Here is a 19,778-nt window from a genome sequence, read left to right on the forward strand (position 1 = left end):
TTTGTTATTTCTTTTGTTTTGCTTTGCTGCTGTTGTTCTGTTATGGTTGGATACCGATTTAACCCCCCTTTCTTGTGGTTGTATCGTTACGTATATGTTTCATTGTGTAAAATAAAACAGATGTGAGGTTAGGCGGAGACGCCGGTGAAAGAGTCAGGAGCACGGCAGTAGTCTATAAGCAGGGTGAGTTTCGAAGAAGGGTTCGAGTTGTATTATATGCAGATTTCGGATGCGGATGCGGATGCGGGATGCTAAGCTGACCTTAGTACGAGGACCTACCTCATGTATTGGGGGACGATCTGGAACAAGGCGGAACGAGAAAAAAAAAAAAAAAAAGGGCAACTGAAATAAATGTCGTCATCTTGCATCCCTCGTGTCCTCCACCTGCTGCTGCGAACGTGAAATGGCCGGGCGGCTACTATTGGAGAAAATGCAGCATTTGTAGGGTGGAAGAAGAGGGCGGAGGCGGGCTCTGGTATCAGGCAGTAGATCTGTCGTGTAAGTCGAAATGATAGTCTTTATTTGCGTGAGGACTAGGAAAACAGCTTAGTACTATATACAAAACAGCTTTTGAAATCGAACCAATCTCTGCATGGCATATGAACATAATCTAAAGCTCTTTACACATACACCTTTCTTTCTCTATTCGTTGCGGTCCAGTCGTCGTCATCATCTCAGGTGCATGACCATGACGTCCGGCTCCTCGGCCACCCGGCGAATCACCTCGGCGGCCCGCGCCATGGTCGCTCCGTCCACGACGCGGTGGTCGGCACTCCACGAGAAGTTGCACACGTGCTTCTTCACCACGTTGTCATTCTCGTCAAAGGCCGGCACGGTGCGCATGCGGCCGATGCCCAGGATGGCCACCTCGCGCTCGACGATGACGGGGCTGAGGTACGTGCCGCCAATGTTGCCAATGTTGGAGACGGTGATGGTGCCGCCCGAGAAGTCGGCCGGCGTCAGCTTGCCCTGGACCGCGAGCCCCTGCAGGCGGGAGAGCTCCGCGGCAATGGACAGGATGTTGAGGGAGCCGACGTCCTTGATGACCGGCACCAGCAGGCCCTGCGGGGTGTCCATGGCCACGCCGATGTTGTGCAGGGACCGCATGATGAGGGAAGGCTTGTTGGTGGCCGGGTCGATCTCGACGCGCGAGTTGAGGATGGGGAACTGGTACAGCGCCATGGAGACGGCCTTGATGATGAAGGGGAGGTAAGAGAGCTTGGCCACCTGGCCGGGCGCCGCCGGCGTCTGGGCGAGGACCTTGTTGAGGCGGGCGCGGAGATGGACCAGCTTCGTGAAGTCGACCTCGTCCGAGTAGAGGAAGTGGGGGATGCTGAGCGACCGCGTCATCGTCTTGAACATCTGATGCTGCGTGTTGGTGAGCTGGACTCGCGTCTCCGTCTGCACCGAGGGCTGGCCGCTGGGGGCCTGTGGCGGCGGCTGCTGCGGCAGCGCGGACGCAGACTGCGAGGCAGCCGATGCGCTGGCGCTGGCGTCTCTCTGCTGCACGAACTTGTAAATGTCCTCCTTTGTAACCCGGCCGTCCCTGCCCGTGCCGTCAATGTCGGCGATGTCGACCTTGAGCTCCTTGGATAGATGTCGGACCGCAGGCGTCGCCAGTGCTGCGGCCTTGCCCTTGGGCTTCGGCGTCTGGCTCTGTCCCTGCGCCACCACACCAGCTTCAGCCTGTTGCAACGACTGTGACTCTGGCGCTGGTGTTGAAGGCGAGGCTGCTGCCTCCTGGCTTACATCCGCCGCCTTGGGAGCACCGGCGTCCTCGGCTTCGGCCCCGCCCTCGATGTCGATGTCGACAAACGGCTTTCCCACCTTGGCCATCTCGCCCGTCTCGTAGTACAGCTTCTTGACGACGCCGGAGAAGCGGCTCGTGATTTCCACAGATGCCTTGTCGCTCTGCACCTCGCACAGAGGCGAGAACTCCTCGACGTGCGCGCCGGGCTCGACGAACCACTGGATCACCTCACACTCGACAATGCCTGTCCGCCTCCAAATGTCAGCATCTACCCGCTCTCTCCCCCAAGGGCAATATACACCAAGTCTCACCTTCGCCGATATCAGCCAGCAGCACCGGCTTCACGGCGTATAGCCTCCTCGACTCGGAGAACCACCGCGGGGCGCCGGGCATGGCGTTCTTGTTCTTCGCCATGGCCATCTTGCCCATGGCCTTGGAAGCCCCCCATTGCCGTCGCAGCACTCTTGATCCTCGCTGCAGAAACATGGTGTCTTGGATGGTTCCAATTGCGCGGCAAGACGGGTGCAGGGCCAAGGAGGGGAGGAAATACGACGTGATTATGAAGGAGTGCCGACTTCCAAACTTCTTAAACAAGGGGAATAATCGACGTCTCTTTGGCCGACTCTAAACCGGGATGCTCCAGGGCCAGCCGTGGCTTCAGTCGGCATTGCGGTTGATGCTGTCCAGAGGCCCCGCGGATAGCCGAATTCTGGGGTGATGGAGTGCTTTGAAAGTGGTTGACATGGAGCTGGGGTGCACTGGTTTGCCCGCCATTTGCTGAGCTGAGCAGACGGGCGCTTCTTAGTGGGCTCTCAGTGCTGGAGCCGCTCAACTCCAGTGATTCTTCAGTGGAGCTGCCATCGAGCCAATGGCCGTTGGGGCGCTGCCGATGCCACCCCGGAGGCCGTTGCGTCCGGGGCCGTGAAGAATGGAGCCCTGCACGTTCTGAGGCCAAATTTTTCCGGCGTCATCGCGAACAAGGGCCCCAAGCTAGGTATTACCAAGCTTCCATCCTTCGCTTTCCATTCTCTCCCCGGCCATGCCGTCGTCAACACGGACGCTGCAGCTGGCCCTCGGCGGCCTCCTCCGTTCGACCTCGAGATCCGCATGCGCCCGCTGCCAATGGCGCGCGTTTACCGCCTCCGCCGCGCCGGCCGCCAGGGCTGAGAAGCCGGCCTCGGGCACCGCCATGGACCCCAAGGCCGCCGTCGCCGGGACGCCCATCGAGGCGCCGCGCAGCTACGGGAAGCGCGTCGAGGGCGGCTTCACGCCCAAGCCGCTGCCCCGGCCGATTGGCATGGCGCTGCCCCCGCTGCCGGGCGAGAACACGGGCATCGACAGCCGCTCGCTGCAGCAGCGGAAGGAGGACTTTGTCAACTATGACAAGCATCTGCAGAGGCGCAAGGAGCTGTACGGGAAAACCCAACTACTTGGTGGAGAGCACAATGGTTGAATGAGGGTTGCTGCTAACACACCATCTAAACTCAAGGACCGCCAAGATATCGAGACCCTACTTCCGCGACTGGGGCAACCTGCAATACCACGAGGGCAAATCCTTCATTGCGCCGCCCCGACTCTTCAAGGCCGAGCTCTCCCTTTTCTTCCCCAATCTTTACGGCCAGACACTCCTCAAGAACGACAAGACCCCCCGCGACACGACTCCCTTACTCTCCGGCAGAGCATCCGTCGTGTCCATTTTCAGCAGCCAGTGGGCGGAGCGGCAGGTCGAGAGCTTCGTATCGAAAGAGGCCAACCCGCAGCTTCACGAGGTGCTTGAGCGCAGCGGCGAGGCGGCGCAACTCGTCAGGATCAACTACGAGGATAACAAGGGCAAAGCATTCCTGGTGAAGCTCTTTATGGGCTCACTGCGCAAGAGGTTTGGAGAGAAAGACTGGGATAAGTACTTCCTTGTGCAGAGGGGCATCACGGACGAGATCCGGGAGTCGATAGGCCTGCTCAACAGCAAGGTCGGCTACACATATCTGGTTGACCATCACTGCAGGATACGCTGGGCCGGCAGCGGGTCGAGCCACCCAGATGAGGTCGAGAGTCTGACCAAGGGGCTGGCCAAGCTTGTCGAGGATATCAAGAAGGAGGCCTTGCTCCCTGCCACAGCGCGAGAGAAGCTTCCCGGTAAGCCTCACTTGGAAAAAACAAAGGACTCCTTGTAGATGTTTCGATATCTGTCCAAACCCCTGCGCCTGTATTATTAGATCGAGTAGAAAACTGTAGTGCTATGGATCCTGCCATAGTGTACAAGTAGACAAGAATCGCTGATACCCCCTTTAAACGCCAAGATCTCATATGATGGAACCAAGTAACGCAGACATGACCTCCTTTACCTGAGCCAAAAGAAGACGATGAAACACATCGCGATAAAAGTCCCCATAATGACCCCGTCCCTCCTCTTCCTGGTTGTAATGCGCCCGATGATGGAGTTGATGCCTGGCACTTTACTAGCGGCCATCGTTATCCTTCGATTGATGCTCGCCAGCGTCTCTCTCTGCACAATGAAGCTCTCGTTGATGGCATACGCCTGGCTAAGGACACTGTCCGTCACGTCGTTGCTTCTATCGATGCGGGCACGCTCATCCAGCATGTAGTCGGCCTCGGCGGCTTCCGGGTTGTTCGCGCGGTACTCGTCAATGTCGGACTGGACGTTGCTCAGGAGGTTGGCGCGATTGCGAGCTTGTTGTAGCGTAGACTTGAGGCGGGTGAAGTCGCGGCGGTGAGAGGCGAGCTTCTCTCGGAGCAGGGACAGGTTGTTTTGCTTGAGGGCGGAGGTGTTCAGGGATGCTTCCGAATCCAGGAGTCGGCCGAGCTGAGCGATGACATTCTCGCGCTGCAAGTCGCACGGGTTAGCTGCAAGAGCTCGCAGCAATGTGCCATTGGGAGCGGTCGATTTGGACATACCTTGTTTAGCACATCCTCCAGTTTCGCTTCCACTTCACGCTCCTCCGTTGAGGGTTTGGGCGGGATGTTGGATCCGGCAGAGAACTGAGAGTATGTGTGGAAGAGACTCTCCGTCTAGAGGCCGGTCGGGAGGGTCAGCGAGTCAGCTCAAGAAATAGAGAGTATCCCCCATAGCTGATGGTTCTCACCTGGTTTTCTAATGAGCGTGCCTGCTGGCGCAACTGGGCCCAGCCTCCGCTTCCTGATGGTGCGGCCATGACTGGCGAAATACAAACGGCAAACGTAGGCAATTCAGGGTGCTTCTTGATGACGATATTGCAACAAGGCCCCGGGCCGCGGATTGTCTGACGCCCGTCTCCGTCTGTAGGCGACGGCAGAATCTCTTCACCGCCTTACCTAGCGCCGAGCTCAGAGCACGGGACATCTCACGTGGTAGCACCTTCGCTACCCACTAGCGCTCCACAATTCATTGGCCAATGAAAAATTCCAACTCGCTGCAATCTGGTGCACGCTCAGCCAAGCCCTAGGGCAATTTTTCACCAGACTCGGCAAACCCTTACGACTAAATTCTTTTGAGAGTTACGAGCCATCGCGACATTCGGACGGGTCACGGTCGAGGAAGACTTTTACTAACGCAACTCTCGCAAATCACATCGAAACATCAAGATGGTGAGTACATACGGTCGTTGCTCCGAACGATGAATATGCCCTCTTTCTAGGCCCTCAAGAACACGTTCCCCTTTTTTGTGCCAGCCCTGCTGTCCCTCGAATATCGAATTTTATTGCGCTATCGTCCGAGAAAGAATGCGACCAACGAAGTCGTCGAATTGCTCCCCCAGCTACTCGTCAATCCGCCATCGATGCAGCGCTCTTTCACACAATTTTACAAATGCGTCAGGGGATTCGGGTTGCTGATACTTTGTGTGTGATATAGTCGTCGGGAAAAGTCAAGACTGCCCAGCTCTGGGGCAAGAACAAGGAGGAGTTGGCCAAGCAGCTCTCTGAGCTCAAGGCTGAACTCGGCCAGCTCCGCATCCAGAAGGTTGCCTCCTCCGGCTCCAAGCTGAACAAGATGTAAGGATCCGCCAGACGCCTACATGCGCGATACCCAACGACGTAAGATGAAGGAGAAATTGTTGCGGCTAACGCTCGCTGTGTAGCCACGACCTGCGAAAGTCCATCGCTCGTGTCTTGACCGTCACCAACGCCACTCAGCGAAACCAGCTCCGCCTCTTCTACAAGAAGGCCAAGTACCTGCCCCTCGACCTCCGCCCCAAGCAGACCCGCGCTATCCGCCGACGATTATCACCTGAGGACAAGGCCCGTGTTCTGGAGAAGACCAAGAAGCGCAACACCCACTTCCCTCAGCGCAAGTTCGCCATCAAGGTACGGCATCTCTGAGGCTCGATGGTCCAAAATACCATGCCCGAGCCACTCTAGGTCCAGGGAGGGACAGAAGGATTCTCAAAGGATCGTTTGGGCTAACGATGACTCTCACAGGCCTAAATGTTTTAATTGTGCTTTGGAATGCGAAGGGACGTCTGGGTAGAATGGGGCATTGAGGCGCAGCATGCTTTTTCCACTTGAACAACAGGGCTCGAATTGCATCGCATGGCTCAGGGGGGAATCCGGTCTGAATTGGACTTGTTTTTCCCGGTTTGGGCCTCGGTCTGGGACGGGAGGCGTCCTGGATGGGCTGGCTAGGTCGACAGTCTATACCAACAAAAAAAATGAGGTCACGATCTAAAAAAGAAATATTCGAGGCACAAGCGGTGTTCAGGCTCTAATTCGACTGATTTCGGACATGTCTTCCAGTGCCGGTGACTCGCCGCAATGTGATCCATGGATGTTACGACAGGCCCAAGGCGGATGATGCTGGCAGCAATCACTTGGATTTCGAGTGAAATGCTTGACGCTGCCTTTCGATCTCTATAGTCATACCGCATTCGTGTTTCGAGCAGACTCGGAAGTCAGAACGCTGGCTTCCTGGACAGCCGCGGCGAAGATCAACTGAGGATTATCGAGGAATATCAGCGTCTCCTTATCATGCCCACCTTTATCAACGTAACTCAACATTATAGTTTCGAGAGAAGCCACAACGCGCGCTCAGTGCCCACCGAAAGGAGAGCTTAATACAAAGAGTCGACGAAACTATCCATGCAAATCTTTATGAAAGCGGTTAAACAGGACACAAAGTTTCCAATGATGCTGCTCTGCAGATCCAGCTTATCTCGTGGTGGCTTGAGAAAATGAAGCAGTTTAGAAGCAGAGAACGAACGGTCACCAACTAGCATAGTATTGCTTCTGATCAACTACAAGAAGACAGGCAAGCAAACTGCGAGCATACGTCTGGACAACCACCTGCCACCAACGTCCATCTCAGAGTGTCTCTTATTAGTCGTCGCAGTTATTCAACAAATTGACCAAAAGAATTTTTTTTTCTTCTCTTATCCCAGAACCCACTCTAAGCTTCGATTTCCCTCTAATTAAGTGCCTCACAAGCTCCAGCTCACAATCGCCGTCCAATCAGTCCGCTAAGTCGTCACCATTACAGCGCCAGAGCGCAAATCATTCCCCTCAACACCCCACCAAGCAGCGGAAGGGATCCTGCGCTGCTACCCCGCCAACTACTTTTTTTTTTTTCCCGTATCTTTCCTACATCGGCTCTTCGTTTTTGTCTATCTCGTTAGTATAAGAGACGAAAGGAGGAATTCTTCTTCCATCTCGACTCGTTCTTCTTGGTTTTGTGTTCTTCCCCCCCAATTGTGCTCAAGCATAGTTGCCGCTACCATGTCCGACCAGAAGATCGCCATCGTCTCCGTCTACGACAAGACGGGCCTGCTGGACCTGGCTAAAGGTCTTGCCCAGAACAATGTCCGGATCCTGGCCTCCGGCGGCACAGCTCGCATGATTCGCGAGTCTGGATTCCCTGTTGAGTATGAATGCCCCCAATTCTCATGTTTGGAACGGAGAAAAGGGAGAGAGAAAGAAACGAAGACTTGTCAGTCGTGGGTGGGAGAACGGACGCACGGTCAGGAGGAAGCTCTCGAGAAGCTCATACACAAAGACGTTGCAAAAAAACTAATGCGCCGCGGCGTGTAGGGACGTCAGCGCCATCACCAAGGCGCCGGAGATGCTCGCCGGCCGTGTCAAGACGCTTCACCCTGCCGTCCACGCCGGTATCCTCGCCCGCAACCTCGAGTCCGACGAGAAGGACCTGGCGGACCAGAACATCAACAAGGTCGACTATGTCATCTGCAACCTGTACCCCTTCAAGGACACCGTCGCCAAGGTCAACGTCAGCATCCCCGAGGCCGTCGAGGAGATTGACATTGGCGGCGTGACGCTCATCCGCGCTGCCGCCAAGAACCACAAGAGGGTCACCATCCTCAGCGACCCCAACGACTACGCCGGCTTCCTGGGCGAGCTGGAGAAGGGCGAGATCAGCGAGACCAGCCGCAACCGCTACGCCCTCAAGGCCTTCGAGCACACCGCCATCTCAGAGTTCTTCCGCAAGGAGTACGCCGGCGCCGGAGACCAGTACCTTGCCCTCCGCTACGGCGCCAACCCTCACCAGAAGCCTGCTGCCGCCTATACCGCTCACCAGCAGCTCCCCTTCAAGGTCCTGTGCGGCTCTCCCGGCTACATCAACCTCCTCGACTCCCTCAACGCCTGGCCCCTCGTCAAGGAGCTCAAGGAGGCCCTGGGTAAGCCCGCGGCCGCCAGCTTCAAGCACGTCTCTCCTGCGGGCGCCGCCATCGGACTTCCCCTTACCGAGGATGAGAAGAAGGTCTACTTTGTCAACGACATTGAGGGCATCGACAGCTCGCCCCTTGCCCAGGCCTACGCCCGTGCCCGTGGCGCCGACCGCATGAGCAGCTTCGGCGACGTCATCGCCCTCAGCGACATCGTCGACGTCCCCACCGCCAGCATCATCTCCAAGGAGGTCTCGGACGGTGTCATCGCCCCCGGCTACGAGGACGCCGCCCTGGAGATCCTCAAGAAGAAGAAGGGAGGCAAGTACCTGGTCCTCCAGATCGACCCGGACTACGTCCCCGGCCCCATCGAGACCCGCACCGTCTACGGCGTCACCCTCCAGCAGCACCGCAACGACGCCGAGATCTCGCCCAAGTCCTTCACCACCATCATCACCCCCAAGGACGCCGGCGCCCTGCCCGAGAACGCCTCCCGCGACCTGACCGTCGCCACCATCACCCTCAAGTACACCCAGAGCAACTCCGTCTGCTACGCCGTCAACGGCCAGGTCATCGGCCTCGGCGCCGGCCAGCAGTCGCGCATTCACTGCACCCGCCTGGCCGGCGACAAGGCCGACAACTGGTGGATGCGCTTCCACGAGCGCGTCCTCGGCATCAAGTGGAAGAAGGGCACCAAGCGCCCCGACAAGAGCAACGCCATCGACCTCCTCGTCAGCGGCCAGCTCCCCAAGGACGGCGCCGAGAAGGAGGCCTTTGAGGCCGTCTTCGAGGAGGTTCCTCCTGCGTTTACTCCCGAAGAGCGGGAGGCTTGGATGAAGCAGCTCAAGGACGTTTGCGTCTCCAGCGACGCCTTCGTAAGTGACCCCCCCCCCTGAATTTCAGAGCTCACACTCCACCTGGTCACCATTGTGCCCAATCCTTTACCACATCCTCGTCACAAAAGGCCTGGTTGCTAATCAAATTACTTGCAGTTCCCCTTCATCGACAACGTCTTCCGCGCCGCCCGCTCAGGCGTCAAGTACATCGCCGCCCCCAGCGGCAGCCAAAACGACAGCGCAGTCTTTGAGACTGCCGAGAAGCTGGGCATCACCTTTGTCCAGCAGAACACCCGTCTGTTCCACCACTGAAGCGGGAAGAGAGGCAAGAGAACACAAAAAGTTGGAAACAATGAAAACAAAAACTAAAAATAAAGAAAATCTAGAAGGGCAGAAATGAAAGGGTAAGGAAGGGAAGGGATGCCCAATGGCAAATGTAACAAAAAAAGAAAGGGAAAAGAAAATCCAAGGGAGCGATCACAACCGGTTTTAACTTTGCTCAAAATCAACTTAGATGTATCGTAGTTTCGAAACTGTTTCAATACCATTACAATAACAGCGGTGTTTTCAGCAGTTCGCGTTTCCTGTGGATTCAAGTGTCATAAGTCTCCCAAGCTCCAAGCTTGCAGACTACCTAGGCCCTGCCTGTCTGTCATACTACATTGCGGATGCCAAGTTGTTCAAGTCTGATTCAAGAGACTGCCTAGAATTACGCCAGAGGGGAGGGTATCTAGGTACGTGATCAGACGTAAATGTTTCAATTACTTTTGAATATCGCAGCTCCCATATACTCCTCCTTACCCAATCGTCACTTATCCGTACGAATGGAACTCCAGGGGACCAGCATCAGCCTACGAAGCGACGTCTAGTGACTATATCCTAAGGCTGTGTGGCCTCGTGTCAAATAAGCTCTCGCGGCTTATGCTGGCCCTCTATGGAACAGAAACTGTACTCTATATCAAAATGAGCCGTTCTTTTTGGCCCAGGCAGAGATATCAAAGGTGCCGTAGCATTCCCAGACAGGTATGTACTTCCAAGGTTCAACCTGTCCTTGTCCTTGGCGTAACCGTCATTATAGTACTTTTTGAGGCAAACGGCCGCGTGCATCGCGCAGGTACGCGCTCACGATTGTTGCGCCGTTTTGTCTTTTTGTTTTCTTTTTGGTCCTTTTCTTCAAATGTTCTCCCGGGTATCAGCCGATGGTGACTCTTCACCTCGGTCCCTTGCCCAACTTGGCCTTATTTGCCTTTGCGATAGATTCCGCCTCATCCGGCTTGCACTTGTGGTTGCTGTATAAATGGCGTCTCAGCTGGTCCAGGCGGTTAAAGTCTTTGTTGCAGATGGGACAAGAGTGCTCGCCCCTCTCATTATGTGTTCGACGATGCTTGGAAAGATTCGACGACTCCCCAAACGATTTGCCGCATATGTCGCATCTCAGAGGCTTGTATCCAGTGTGTGTTCGCTCGTGCATGGCTAGCAGAATGTCAGAAGATTGATCTTGCTGAATGAAATGGCGCAACTACTTACTAAGTGCGCTCTGCTGTTTAAAGGCATGCGAGCATCCCGGAAACTTGCATTTCCAAGGCTTCTCGCCGGTGTGCACTCTCATGTGCTGGTCGAGCGACTGCTTTGCCGACAGCTGCAGGCCGCAAATGGAACATTTCACTGGCTTGTCTATACTTGTTGTCAGAACTCTGGGAAGCTCAAGAGAAGGCAAGACATTTTCACTTACACCCTGTGTGAGTTTGTATGTGGCGTTCCAACTTGCTCTTCTGGCCAAACACCGTCGCTCTGGTACAGTTCTCCCATTGGCAGCGAAATCCTGGGTGTTGCCGAGTCATATCCTTCAGATGGTCATTCTTCGTGTGGTTATGCAAGTCATCAGCATCTTTGAACTGCATATGGCAGACTTTGCCATCCGATGACTTCCATAGACAAGTATGTTCGACCACGGGTTCCAGATCGGGTGTTGAAATTGGAGTCAACTCAGATGCCAGTGATTCTAATTGCGATTCTGCTTGAGACTCCGTAGAAGACTCCTCGGGCTGTGGGGGAGGACTTGTCGTTTGCGAGGTAGGGGGAGGTGAAAGTTGTGAGACCACTGGTAGGCTCTGTAGGGACGAGTCCGGCGCTGTGAGCTGTATATCATTTGTTGAAGGTACGTTTGAAGAGTATGATGGTGTGAGACTGGGTCGGCTGGGTATCAAGGAGAAGTTGTTTTCCAGTTGCGACGGCTGGGAAAGGTTCCCAAGGCCGGAGTTTGGCATGTGCATATACCAATGGTCCTCGAAGATGTGATTAGCGAACTGGTCAAGTGAGTTGACTTCGAAACCACACGCAAAATCCTGTGAGTTATGTCCCAGGCCATGGCTTAGAAAATCGCCGTTTATGGTTTTTGGAAGGGCACACTTTGGAATGGTGAGATTGGGATTGTCTGCAATACATGGACGAGCATGGTCCACGACATGCCTAGGGTCGTGGTACTGCAGAATGTGAGTCGTGAGAGGATCTTCTTGACTAAGATGCTCCCAAAACTGACCAGCCAAGCCATCATCGGTCGTCGTCTGGAAGAAGGTATGCGGGAAAGTATGGCTGCATGCTGCCCCTGAGAAACAAGAGTGAGATCCGAATGTCGAGTCTGGAGTAAACTGCTGATAGGTGCCGGGCATGAGTTCCAACTGCGTGTCTCCGATGGCAGCGAGGGCAGCTGCAGCCTGCTTGTCGCCGTCTGAAAAGCCAGGCTCGAGAGGCAGTTGCCCAAGCTTGGCGAGGCCTGAGCAGTTCGCATCCGTACAGGGGGTGACTGCATCCTCACACATCTCATCAAGACAGAGCTCTTGATCATCGCACGCATCGTCGTCGCAACACATGCCTTGGCCCGAATCTCCGCATTGACTCGGGCAGCTTATGCCGCAAGCAGATGTGCACGACAGCATTGATCTGCAATCATCGTCGCAGTCTTTCTCCGTCTGACGCAAGGCATCTTTACCAGAACGAATAGAGTTAGAAGCGTCGGCAAGGGTATCATTGAAATAGGTGTCCCAGGAAAAGGAGAAATGGGGTTCGGCAACTGAGGGTGACTCGGCGGGGGTGGAATTGCCGTGCTGAGCTTGTGACTGTGGCTGGACGGCGTACCCCATCAGAGAAGCCATGGTATAAGTACTCGATGGCGATGTCTTGAAAGCATTAGACGGCATCTTGAACGGCTTGGGAGACTCGGCAGAGTAGACCGATGCTTGAGAGTCCAGGCAGAAATCGTCGTGAGGTAGATGGCCATCCGCCGGGTCTATTGCGCGAGGAAACCGGTGACTCGCATCCATCAATTCACAGAAATCGGGAGGAGTGTCGACTGAAGAGTCATGGGAGAGTTGACGAGTGAGTTCCATGAATCTGCTGCACGGCAGACGACGGGCGTCCATGCTCTGTCAGACACGGCTTCGGCGGGCTGTCTGTGTAAAGCATCAGCAATTCTGCATATCCACCTTGCGTGTGAGAGGCATTTCAAGTCCTACCGATAACGAGAGTCGCCTCGCTCACAGTTCATAGCAGAGAGGAGGTGGGAATGCCGGCGGAAGGCTGCAGAAATAGATCGCAAGAGGCTGAGAAAGCGCTGCCGAAGCCGGGACAAGTGGTGACGGTTTTCAGATGCCGAAAGGCTGAAGAGAAAAGAGAGGGAAGATATAAAAAGAAAATAAAATCCCGGCCAGCCTCGAGTCCGCAAAAGAGAAAACGGCAGGAACAGGAAAAGCACACGCACAAGCACAAGCGCAGGTGCAGGCCAGGCGCAGGCGCGGACGTGGGAAGGAGCGCCCGCCTGCGGTTGGCCCTGGCTGACAAAGGCAAAGAGCGAGAACCTTGATGGTCTGCCGGCCTCGAAAGAGCTGTTGCAACACTTGCCGTATTTATGTCTTTTTGCGCGGCTGAGCCCCACACTGCCATTCAGGGCCTAGTGATGGCGGGGCCTGTTAACGGCTTCCAGTTGGTCCCCACAGCGTCAAGCCGACAGCCTGAAGTTTGTGCATACCGGCAAATACTTGGTGCGAGCGCCCGGCAACTGCTGCTGCAAAGTACAGTCATGTAGTCTACCGCAAAAAGCTCTTCGATTACTTCCCTCGTCACGCATTGGACGAATGCCAGTGCAGTGGATGGCTGCCAGGCTGACGCAAGACCTCAAAGTCCCTGTCTAGGTACCTACGCTACGGTAAGGGTCCTTGACAGACGGGTCACGACATGCGAGGCAACTGCTGGAAGATGCATTGCTGTTTGGTTATGAGACAAGACATACCTAATGTGTCATGTTAATATAGGTACCTTGGGAACTGCGCTTTTCACGTGGTGTGCGACTCAGAATCTGTCTCTGTTGTTTCTCCCATTGCATCATGGTTGACTTTGTTCGGGACAAGCACGTTTCTAACAAGGCACCTCATCCAGATTGATGCAAACTTTGGGGCTTGCCCATCCGGTAATTGGCTTTTTAGCAGACTTTAAATTCCTCTTGAGAGCCATACGGTAACACAAATCCCAACAACCGAGCATTCCCAAACCTCAAGCTGCATCTCACATCCCGTCTCTTCCCCCAGACTCCCGGGTAGCGCTACATCATTTCACATCAAGCCTCATAAAGAGTCCTCGCCCATTAATAAGCCCCGCCCCGAGACCCTGTCAAGTGCATTGTCCCTCCACTCAACGTCCAAGGTATGTAAAGTCCAAGCCCGCGCAGCCACTCACAAACGAGTTCCCATCTCATTTCCCATTCTCCCTAGCATTCCCTCCAGGCGTTTGCATCATGCAAGCCTGCGTGCGTCACTAGAAAACGTGGGAAATAACCTTATCGGTGCTTATCACATTCGGCTGGTTTCCTTCTTGACGCGAACCTACCATTACACCTAAGAAGCGCCTTTTGGACGAAGGCCGCTCATTATGAATATTCGATTCGCTTGAACTCTTTGCTCTTCTTCTGGGTTGTTCACCCTCCCGATAGAACCGCCTCAACCTCTGCGCGACTCCAATCTACGTCTTTGCCAGACGCTCTCCTCCCACGTCTCACCCAGATCGGGTCCCTACCTACCTCGGCAACCAAACTTCCCGACACAACGCGCACAACCACATCGCGGCCTCGTCCCCCCCCCAACCTGTTCACGAAAGCGCAATGGGCAACATCTGCGGCAAGACCGAATCAGAGCCCGACGCTCGCGCCGGCCGCCGTCTCGGCTCAGCTCCGCCCCCAGGCCCGAAAACCGCTCCCGTTCCCCGGAAAGTCGGCGGTCCTCCGCGGACCCTCGGCTCAGGCGGCGGCAGCGATGCTGGCAGCGACCCGGGTGACGCGCGTAGGAAAGCTGCCGAGGCTGCTGAGGTGAGTTCAACAACAACCTCCTTGGGCTGTCCTATTGACTGCTTGTCCCCCTTTCTCCCGAGGAATGTGTGTGTGTGTATACTGACAGGATCTTCGTGTGTAATCAAGGCCCGCGCAAAAGCATCTTCCAAAGGCGGAAAGCTCCAATCGCAGCTCAACGCGCAAAAGAAACAGAGCCATTCGAGCGCCCTCGCCGAGGCGAGCAACCAGGAGCTCCTCGCTAGGGAAGCTGACGCGGCTGCCCAGGCGCGCAACTGGGAGTGATAAAACGACCCATCCGATTCGATTTGCGCGGAAAACAGACACGAACCAGTACACTACCTTCCTACCTGTACCGCGAGTCTAAACTTACATCTTGATACAATTGTACATTTCCAAGGGGCGCAGGAAGGCCGATGTCAAAGGATATTGCGCTTTGACTGGGAACAAAGCATTGATGATGGTCCTGCGTATACATATTACCTTGAGAGGGAGGCTTTGAAGAGGTCGACGGGGTTGAGTGCGTTGGGCGTCACAGCTGGTTGTCCTTTTTTTCTTTTTTTCTTTTTTTTTGGAGTCCTTCTTCTTCTTCTTTCTCTTTCTTTTGCTTCGAATGATTAGTTCATACCTACCTTGGATTAGATACCTTTCCACACCTAGGACCAACGTACGTTCATGTACTCTAGCACCAGCATGCGAATTTACTATTTCTACGAATACACCCTGTACAATGACCGGCATGAAATGAAAGGCTCATACATTAATGCCTACACTAACCTAGACGCCTGTTCCGTCATATTGCGAATAATCCTCAGCGAGGAATCAAAAGACAACCTCCCTCCTTGCGCCTTTCCTTTGCCTAAAGTAAAAAAACTTTCACACTCAGCAAGGGAGCGTGGTGAAGTCGACAAGTATTGTACCAGCCCTAGCAAGCGTATTCCTCGGTGTGCCAATACCTCATGCACTCTCAATTATGTACTTCTCTCTCAGCCGGTGTACGTATGTAAGAAGCAAACATTCTCAACTCCCGTCTAAGTAACGGTATACCTTCCGCTGGCCGGAGCCCTGCTATCCGCGTCCGCCGCAGCAATGGTGCCCTCCCTCAGGAGTCTCGTCATCTCGTTCAAAGCAGCCGACACCACAAGCTCAGTATCACCCTCGATGAGGATATACAGCTTGGGCTCTCCTCCAGGCGGTACTTCTTTCCCAGGGGGGTAGAAGCTGCCCTTGGTGGTGATGGAGGTTCCGGTCGCCTCGAGAATCTTGGCCACGTTGGTGCGGTTGGTGACGGCCCATCTGGCCTTCTGAGGGAAGTCGTTGATCTCCAGCGTGGCGTGGAAAGCGCCGGCATCCGGACCCTTGTTGTCGATGGGTTGGCCGGAGCGAAGCTGGCCGGCCTTGCCGAGACGGCTGTTGATGGCACTGACCGCGGAGCTGACCTTGTCCAGAGGATCTTTGCCCTTGTCACCGGTACCGAGAGCAGGCTGAGCCGCCTTGCCTTCTCCTGCATCGGCGCGTGCAGTTTCGCGCGCTTGGATGGAAGAGGCCGCAGCCCTGATGGCGCTGAGTGTCTTGTCCACCTTCTTGTCGTCTTCCTCCTTCTTGGCCCCGTCCTCCTTGACTTCTTCTTCTTCACCCTCGGCTCTATGCGTCTTGCGCTCACGAAGACGGGCCGCTTCACGTTCTGCATCCAGACGGTCCAGACCCTTGCCACCAAATCCAGACGAATCCTTTGCCTTGCCCGACTTGACCTTTTCGCGATGAGCTTTCCGCATCTCGTTGAGTCGTTCGGGAACGGGCTGATCGCTCTGCTCCAAGGCTTTAGCGATGCCAGGAGCACAGTTTTCCTGTTCTGGGGTGACGAAGGTAACGGCTGTTCCCGTGTTTCCTGCGCGTCCCGTTCGACCGGCTCGGTGAACGTAGTCTTCCAAGTGGTTAGGCGCGTCGTAGTTGATGACGAGCTTGAGTTGTTTCACATCCAAGCCACGAGCAGCAACTGACGTGGCAATCAGAATGGGCACAACACCCTTCTTGAAGTCCGAAATAGTAGAGTCGCGGTCGACTTGATCTTTGCCTCCATGAATGGACATGCAAGGATAACCCTTATGCATCAGCTCTTTCAAAAGGTCGTCAGCCTTCTCTTGCCGCTCGACGAAGATCAACGTCCGGGCATCTTCGTCTTTGTCGTAAAGCTCGCCCAGCAACTCCAACACTCGGAGGAATTTTGTATTCTCCTCCCTGACTTCCACGATTTGCGTGATCTCCTTTGCAACAACGCTGCGGCCGCCGACGGTAATCTCGATGGGACTCTTGAGTACCTTCTTCGTGAGTGAGTCGATGAGCCGTGGCATGGTGGCTGAGAACAGAATGGTTTGCCGGTCGGGCCGCATATTGGCGAAGATCTTCATCACCTGAGGCTCGAAGCCCATGTCAAACATGCGGTCAGCTTCGTCAAGGACCACGTATGTGACCCTTCTGAGGTTGGTGACCCGTCCCTGATTGGCGGCGAGAAGATCAATCATGCGACCAGGGGTGCAAACAATGATCTCGGCACCGCGCTTCAATTCGGCAATCTGCTCTCTGATGGGAGCTCCTCCATACGCGCAAACAGCACGCAGGTTCATCATCTTTAAGAAAGGCTTGCAATCTCTGTGAATCTGGGTGGCCAGCTCACGTGTTGGCGTCATGATCAGTCCAATGGGGCCATCGGTATCCTTGAGCGGCGGCTGGTCCTTGATATGACGGAACATGGGAAGCAGGAAAGCCATGGTCTTGCCGGAACCGGTCTTGGCCACGCCGACGACGTCCCGGCCAGACATCAACGCGGGAAGGGCTTGCATCTGAATTGGCGTAGGTTTCTCAAACCCGAGAGAACTTATCACATCGAGGGTTTGGCGGGTGAGACCGCATTGAGACCATTTCTGGACGGGCTTGGGGACGTCCTTGCCATTGACCTTGATGCCATCTAGCTCCAATCGCAAGTCTGCGACCTCGGCTTCGGAAAGATTGCTCAACTCCGCTGGCTCAAACCAGAAATTCTTGCGAATGGGCTGCAGGTCCAGCTTTGAATAGTCGACGGTTGGAATATCCTTCTTCTTGCGCTTGTTGGCGATTGCAAGCAGAGCAGCGTCTGCTTCCTGATCGCCCTGGTCATTGAAAGCATAATCATCGTCAGAGAAATAAGCCTCGGGCTCCTGCTTCTTCTTCGCAACAGAGGTATTCTTGTCAGGGTTCTTCACCGCCTCTGTCTGTTGAAGACCATCCATGAATGCGTCCAGAGGGTCAACGTCCTCGTCCTCTCCGTCAACATCCATGGCATCTGCAGGAGCCTCCTTGGCCGTTTCTTCTCCGTTGGTGACATGCTCGCCGTTGGCTTCCTTTGCAACTTGGGGTTCAGCATCTTTCATCTCCTCATCAGCAGGGTGTCCTGTCTGGTTTTCGGCTTGGTTTTCGGCTTGGTTTTCAGTCTGGTTCTCAGCTGGGTTCTCAGTCTGATTCTCAACTTCATTTTCAGCTTGGAGACGTCTCTCATGGGCAGCACGAGCCGCCGCAGCGGCCTCCTCCTCGGTTTCGGCAAAGTTGTCTCCGTCCGATTCGTCGTCCTCATCTTGGTCAGCATAAGGCGTGTCGTCAGTTTCCACTGGAAGACTGGGGAGCTTGGTGAGCTGCCGTTTGGTTACGACTTCCTCGTCCATGTCGAGCTTCCGCTTGCTAGGAAGTTTGTCCCCATCCGCCTGAGATTTGCCGAACCCGAAACTGCTGGTCTTCGCACGGTTCGTCGGTAGTGCGGAAGCTATGTGATGATTGTCAGCACAAGACAGGTATCCAAATTTGGGTAGAAAGATCTTACCAGTAGGTCCCTTCTTAACGGGCAAAGGGATGTTTGGCGGCTGGACATCTATAGATCCCAGTGCTCCTTTGGCAGGATCATTCGATCTTTGAACGGCAGACTTCTTTGCAATCGTTTTCGGATCAAATTTGCCGGTATAAGGCTTTGCTGGAGAGACGCTGCCCGACTCGAGAGGGGTAGGCGAAGCTGCAGACGACACAACAGGCGACGAGACGGCTGTCGATCCTTCTTTGGCCCTCTTGTCCATCTCCGCGAGGAGACTTCTTGTCTGGCTGGCGTTTACCTCTTTTTGTTTCAGGCCCTCGAGCTCCTTCTTCTTCTTCCATGCTTCGAGCTTCGCCAGTCGCTCTGCCTTTTTATCGGCCTCGGATTGCGCCGCGTCTTTCGCCTTTTGGGCCTGGGATATGTCATGAGCTCTAGTTCTCCCAAACAAGGTCGGAGTACATACCTCGTCAACTCCATTTCTGCCACTGTCGGTCAGCGGCGTCTTGCGGGATCGGCTGTCAGCGCGGCTGCTGCGAGCTTGAGAGTCAGCCGTACCCTCACGTCGGCCTCTGTTCCTGGAATCGTCCCGTCGCCTGAAATCGTCTCGGCTGCGGTCGCGGCGTCGGTCAGGCGAGCGAGGCCTGGGCGGATACCTCTCTCTCGATCTCGGGCCTCGGCGATCACGTGGGCCTCCACGGTAGAAGTCATCGTCTCGGCGGTCTAGGGAGCGGTCTCGTCGGCGGAAGCTATCGCGGTCACGGCCACCACGGTCTCTCATGTCTCTGCCTCGGTCTCGGTCGCGGTATCGATACTGTTGGGAGTTGATATTTCTGTCAGACACTGATCCAGGCGTATAGGAGTTACTGAAGCTGGAGGGGCGTTGGTCAAATCTCACATCCGGGCTGCGCGACCTTGAGCGGCGGCGAGCGTCCCTTCCATCGTCGCGGCGGTCTCTGGCATCCCGCCGGTCGTCATCTTTGCGGTGGCGGCGCGAGTTGAAATGGCTGCCTGCAGGACTTGGTGAGCGCGAGTCTCTTGGCCGAGCCATTGTTGTGGTCTCGCAGGCTCAGCAAGACACTACTGTAAGAACTACTTTTTTTAAGGGGCTTGGAGCCGATGCAGTTATTTTTTTTCTTCTTCTTTTGTCGTTGCGATGATGATGACGGTGCCTTTGAGAAACGCGGAATCGAAATCGAGGCTGGTCCAGGAAACGGAATGAGCTTGGTTTGTCTGGGAATCGGTTACACGTCACCCCCCGAAGCTGGTCAATTCTTCTATCCGCAGTCAAGCGCACAGAGCCAGAAGTGCAAGCAGGGCAATGAATGGATCTCCGAGTGATGATGCGAACGCTGGACGATGCCAAATGGGAAACGACACCGGGGAAGTTTTGGCGGAGGGGCCGTTTGTTGTCACAGAA

General features: G+C 55.1%; 8 protein-coding genes across 8 annotated transcripts; 4 read left to right on the plus strand and 4 right to left on the minus strand.

Annotated features, from left to right (window-relative positions):
* Nucleotides 1-669: 669 nt before the first annotated feature.
* On the minus strand, nt 670-2,236 carry BBK36DRAFT_1159027 (hypothetical protein; the record flags this gene model as incomplete). The annotated part of the gene is made up of 2 exons (XM_024894162.1): nt 670-1,994; nt 2,062-2,236. The coding sequence occupies 2 exons, from the start codon at nt 2,234-2,236 to the stop codon at nt 670-672; spliced, it is 1,500 nt and encodes a 499-aa protein (XP_024750402.1).
* A 703-nt stretch (nt 2,237-2,939) lies between these two features.
* On the plus strand, nt 2,940-3,921 carry BBK36DRAFT_1168590 (hypothetical protein; the record flags this gene model as incomplete). The annotated part of the gene is made up of 2 exons (XM_024895199.1): nt 2,940-3,160; nt 3,240-3,921. The coding sequence occupies 2 exons, from the start codon at nt 2,940-2,942 to the stop codon at nt 3,919-3,921; spliced, it is 903 nt and encodes a 300-aa protein (XP_024750403.1).
* Nucleotides 3,922-4,088: 167 nt separating this feature from the next.
* Nucleotides 4,089-4,920, minus strand: BBK36DRAFT_1168591 (v-SNARE protein; the record flags this gene model as incomplete). Its single annotated transcript, XM_024895200.1, has 3 exons — nt 4,089-4,592; nt 4,664-4,747; nt 4,852-4,920. The coding sequence occupies 3 exons, from the start codon at nt 4,918-4,920 to the stop codon at nt 4,089-4,091; spliced, it is 657 nt and encodes a 218-aa protein (XP_024750404.1).
* Nucleotides 4,921-5,172: 252 nt separating this feature from the next.
* BBK36DRAFT_1135266 (60S ribosomal protein L35, L29 family) lies at nt 5,173-6,592 on the plus strand. The gene is made up of 5 exons (XM_024892580.1): nt 5,173-5,332; nt 5,598-5,737; nt 5,824-6,049; nt 6,164-6,503; nt 6,575-6,592. The coding sequence occupies exons 1-4, from the start codon at nt 5,330-5,332 to the stop codon at nt 6,167-6,169; spliced, it is 375 nt and encodes a 124-aa protein (XP_024750405.1). The 5' UTR covers nt 5,173-5,329; the 3' UTR covers nt 6,170-6,503; nt 6,575-6,592.
* Nucleotides 6,593-7,453: 861 nt separating this feature from the next.
* BBK36DRAFT_1117546 (bifunctional purine biosynthesis protein) lies at nt 7,454-9,506 on the plus strand (the record flags this gene model as incomplete). Its single annotated transcript, XM_024890365.1, has 3 exons — nt 7,454-7,599; nt 7,766-9,233; nt 9,351-9,506. The coding sequence occupies 3 exons, from the start codon at nt 7,454-7,456 to the stop codon at nt 9,504-9,506; spliced, it is 1,770 nt and encodes a 589-aa protein (XP_024750406.1).
* An 898-nt stretch (nt 9,507-10,404) lies between these two features.
* BBK36DRAFT_1118302 (hypothetical protein) lies at nt 10,405-12,613 on the minus strand (the record flags this gene model as incomplete). The annotated part of the gene is made up of 3 exons (XM_024890465.1): nt 10,405-10,667; nt 10,722-10,868; nt 10,927-12,613. 3 exons carry the CDS (start codon nt 12,611-12,613, stop codon nt 10,405-10,407), a joined length of 2,097 nt encoding a protein of 698 aa, XP_024750407.1.
* A 1,730-nt stretch (nt 12,614-14,343) lies between these two features.
* On the plus strand, nt 14,344-14,811 carry BBK36DRAFT_1118017 (hypothetical protein; the record flags this gene model as incomplete). Its single annotated transcript, XM_024890424.1, has 2 exons — nt 14,344-14,547; nt 14,656-14,811. The coding sequence occupies 2 exons, from the start codon at nt 14,344-14,346 to the stop codon at nt 14,809-14,811; spliced, it is 360 nt and encodes a 119-aa protein (XP_024750408.1).
* A 442-nt stretch (nt 14,812-15,253) lies between these two features.
* Nucleotides 15,254-19,767, minus strand: BBK36DRAFT_1135267 (P-loop containing nucleoside triphosphate hydrolase protein). Its single transcript, XM_024892581.1, is given in 11 exon segments — nt 15,254-15,323; nt 15,358-15,398; nt 15,452-15,512; nt 15,526-15,923; nt 15,954-16,210; nt 16,241-16,487; nt 16,524-16,556; nt 16,590-16,943; nt 16,986-17,099; nt 17,136-19,081; nt 19,226-19,767. 8 exon segments carry the CDS (start codon nt 19,407-19,409, stop codon nt 15,558-15,560), a joined length of 3,501 nt encoding a protein of 1,166 aa, XP_024750409.1. The 5' UTR covers nt 19,410-19,767; the 3' UTR covers nt 15,254-15,323; nt 15,358-15,398; nt 15,452-15,512; nt 15,526-15,557.
* Between the last annotated feature and the right edge of the window lie 11 nt (nt 19,768-19,778).

The sequence above is a fragment of the Trichoderma citrinoviride genome, assembly GCF_003025115.1.
Source record: "Trichoderma citrinoviride strain TUCIM 6016 unplaced genomic scaffold BBK36scaffold_6, whole genome shotgun sequence".
Classification (NCBI taxonomy): domain Eukaryota; kingdom Fungi; phylum Ascomycota; class Sordariomycetes; order Hypocreales; family Hypocreaceae; genus Trichoderma; species Trichoderma citrinoviride.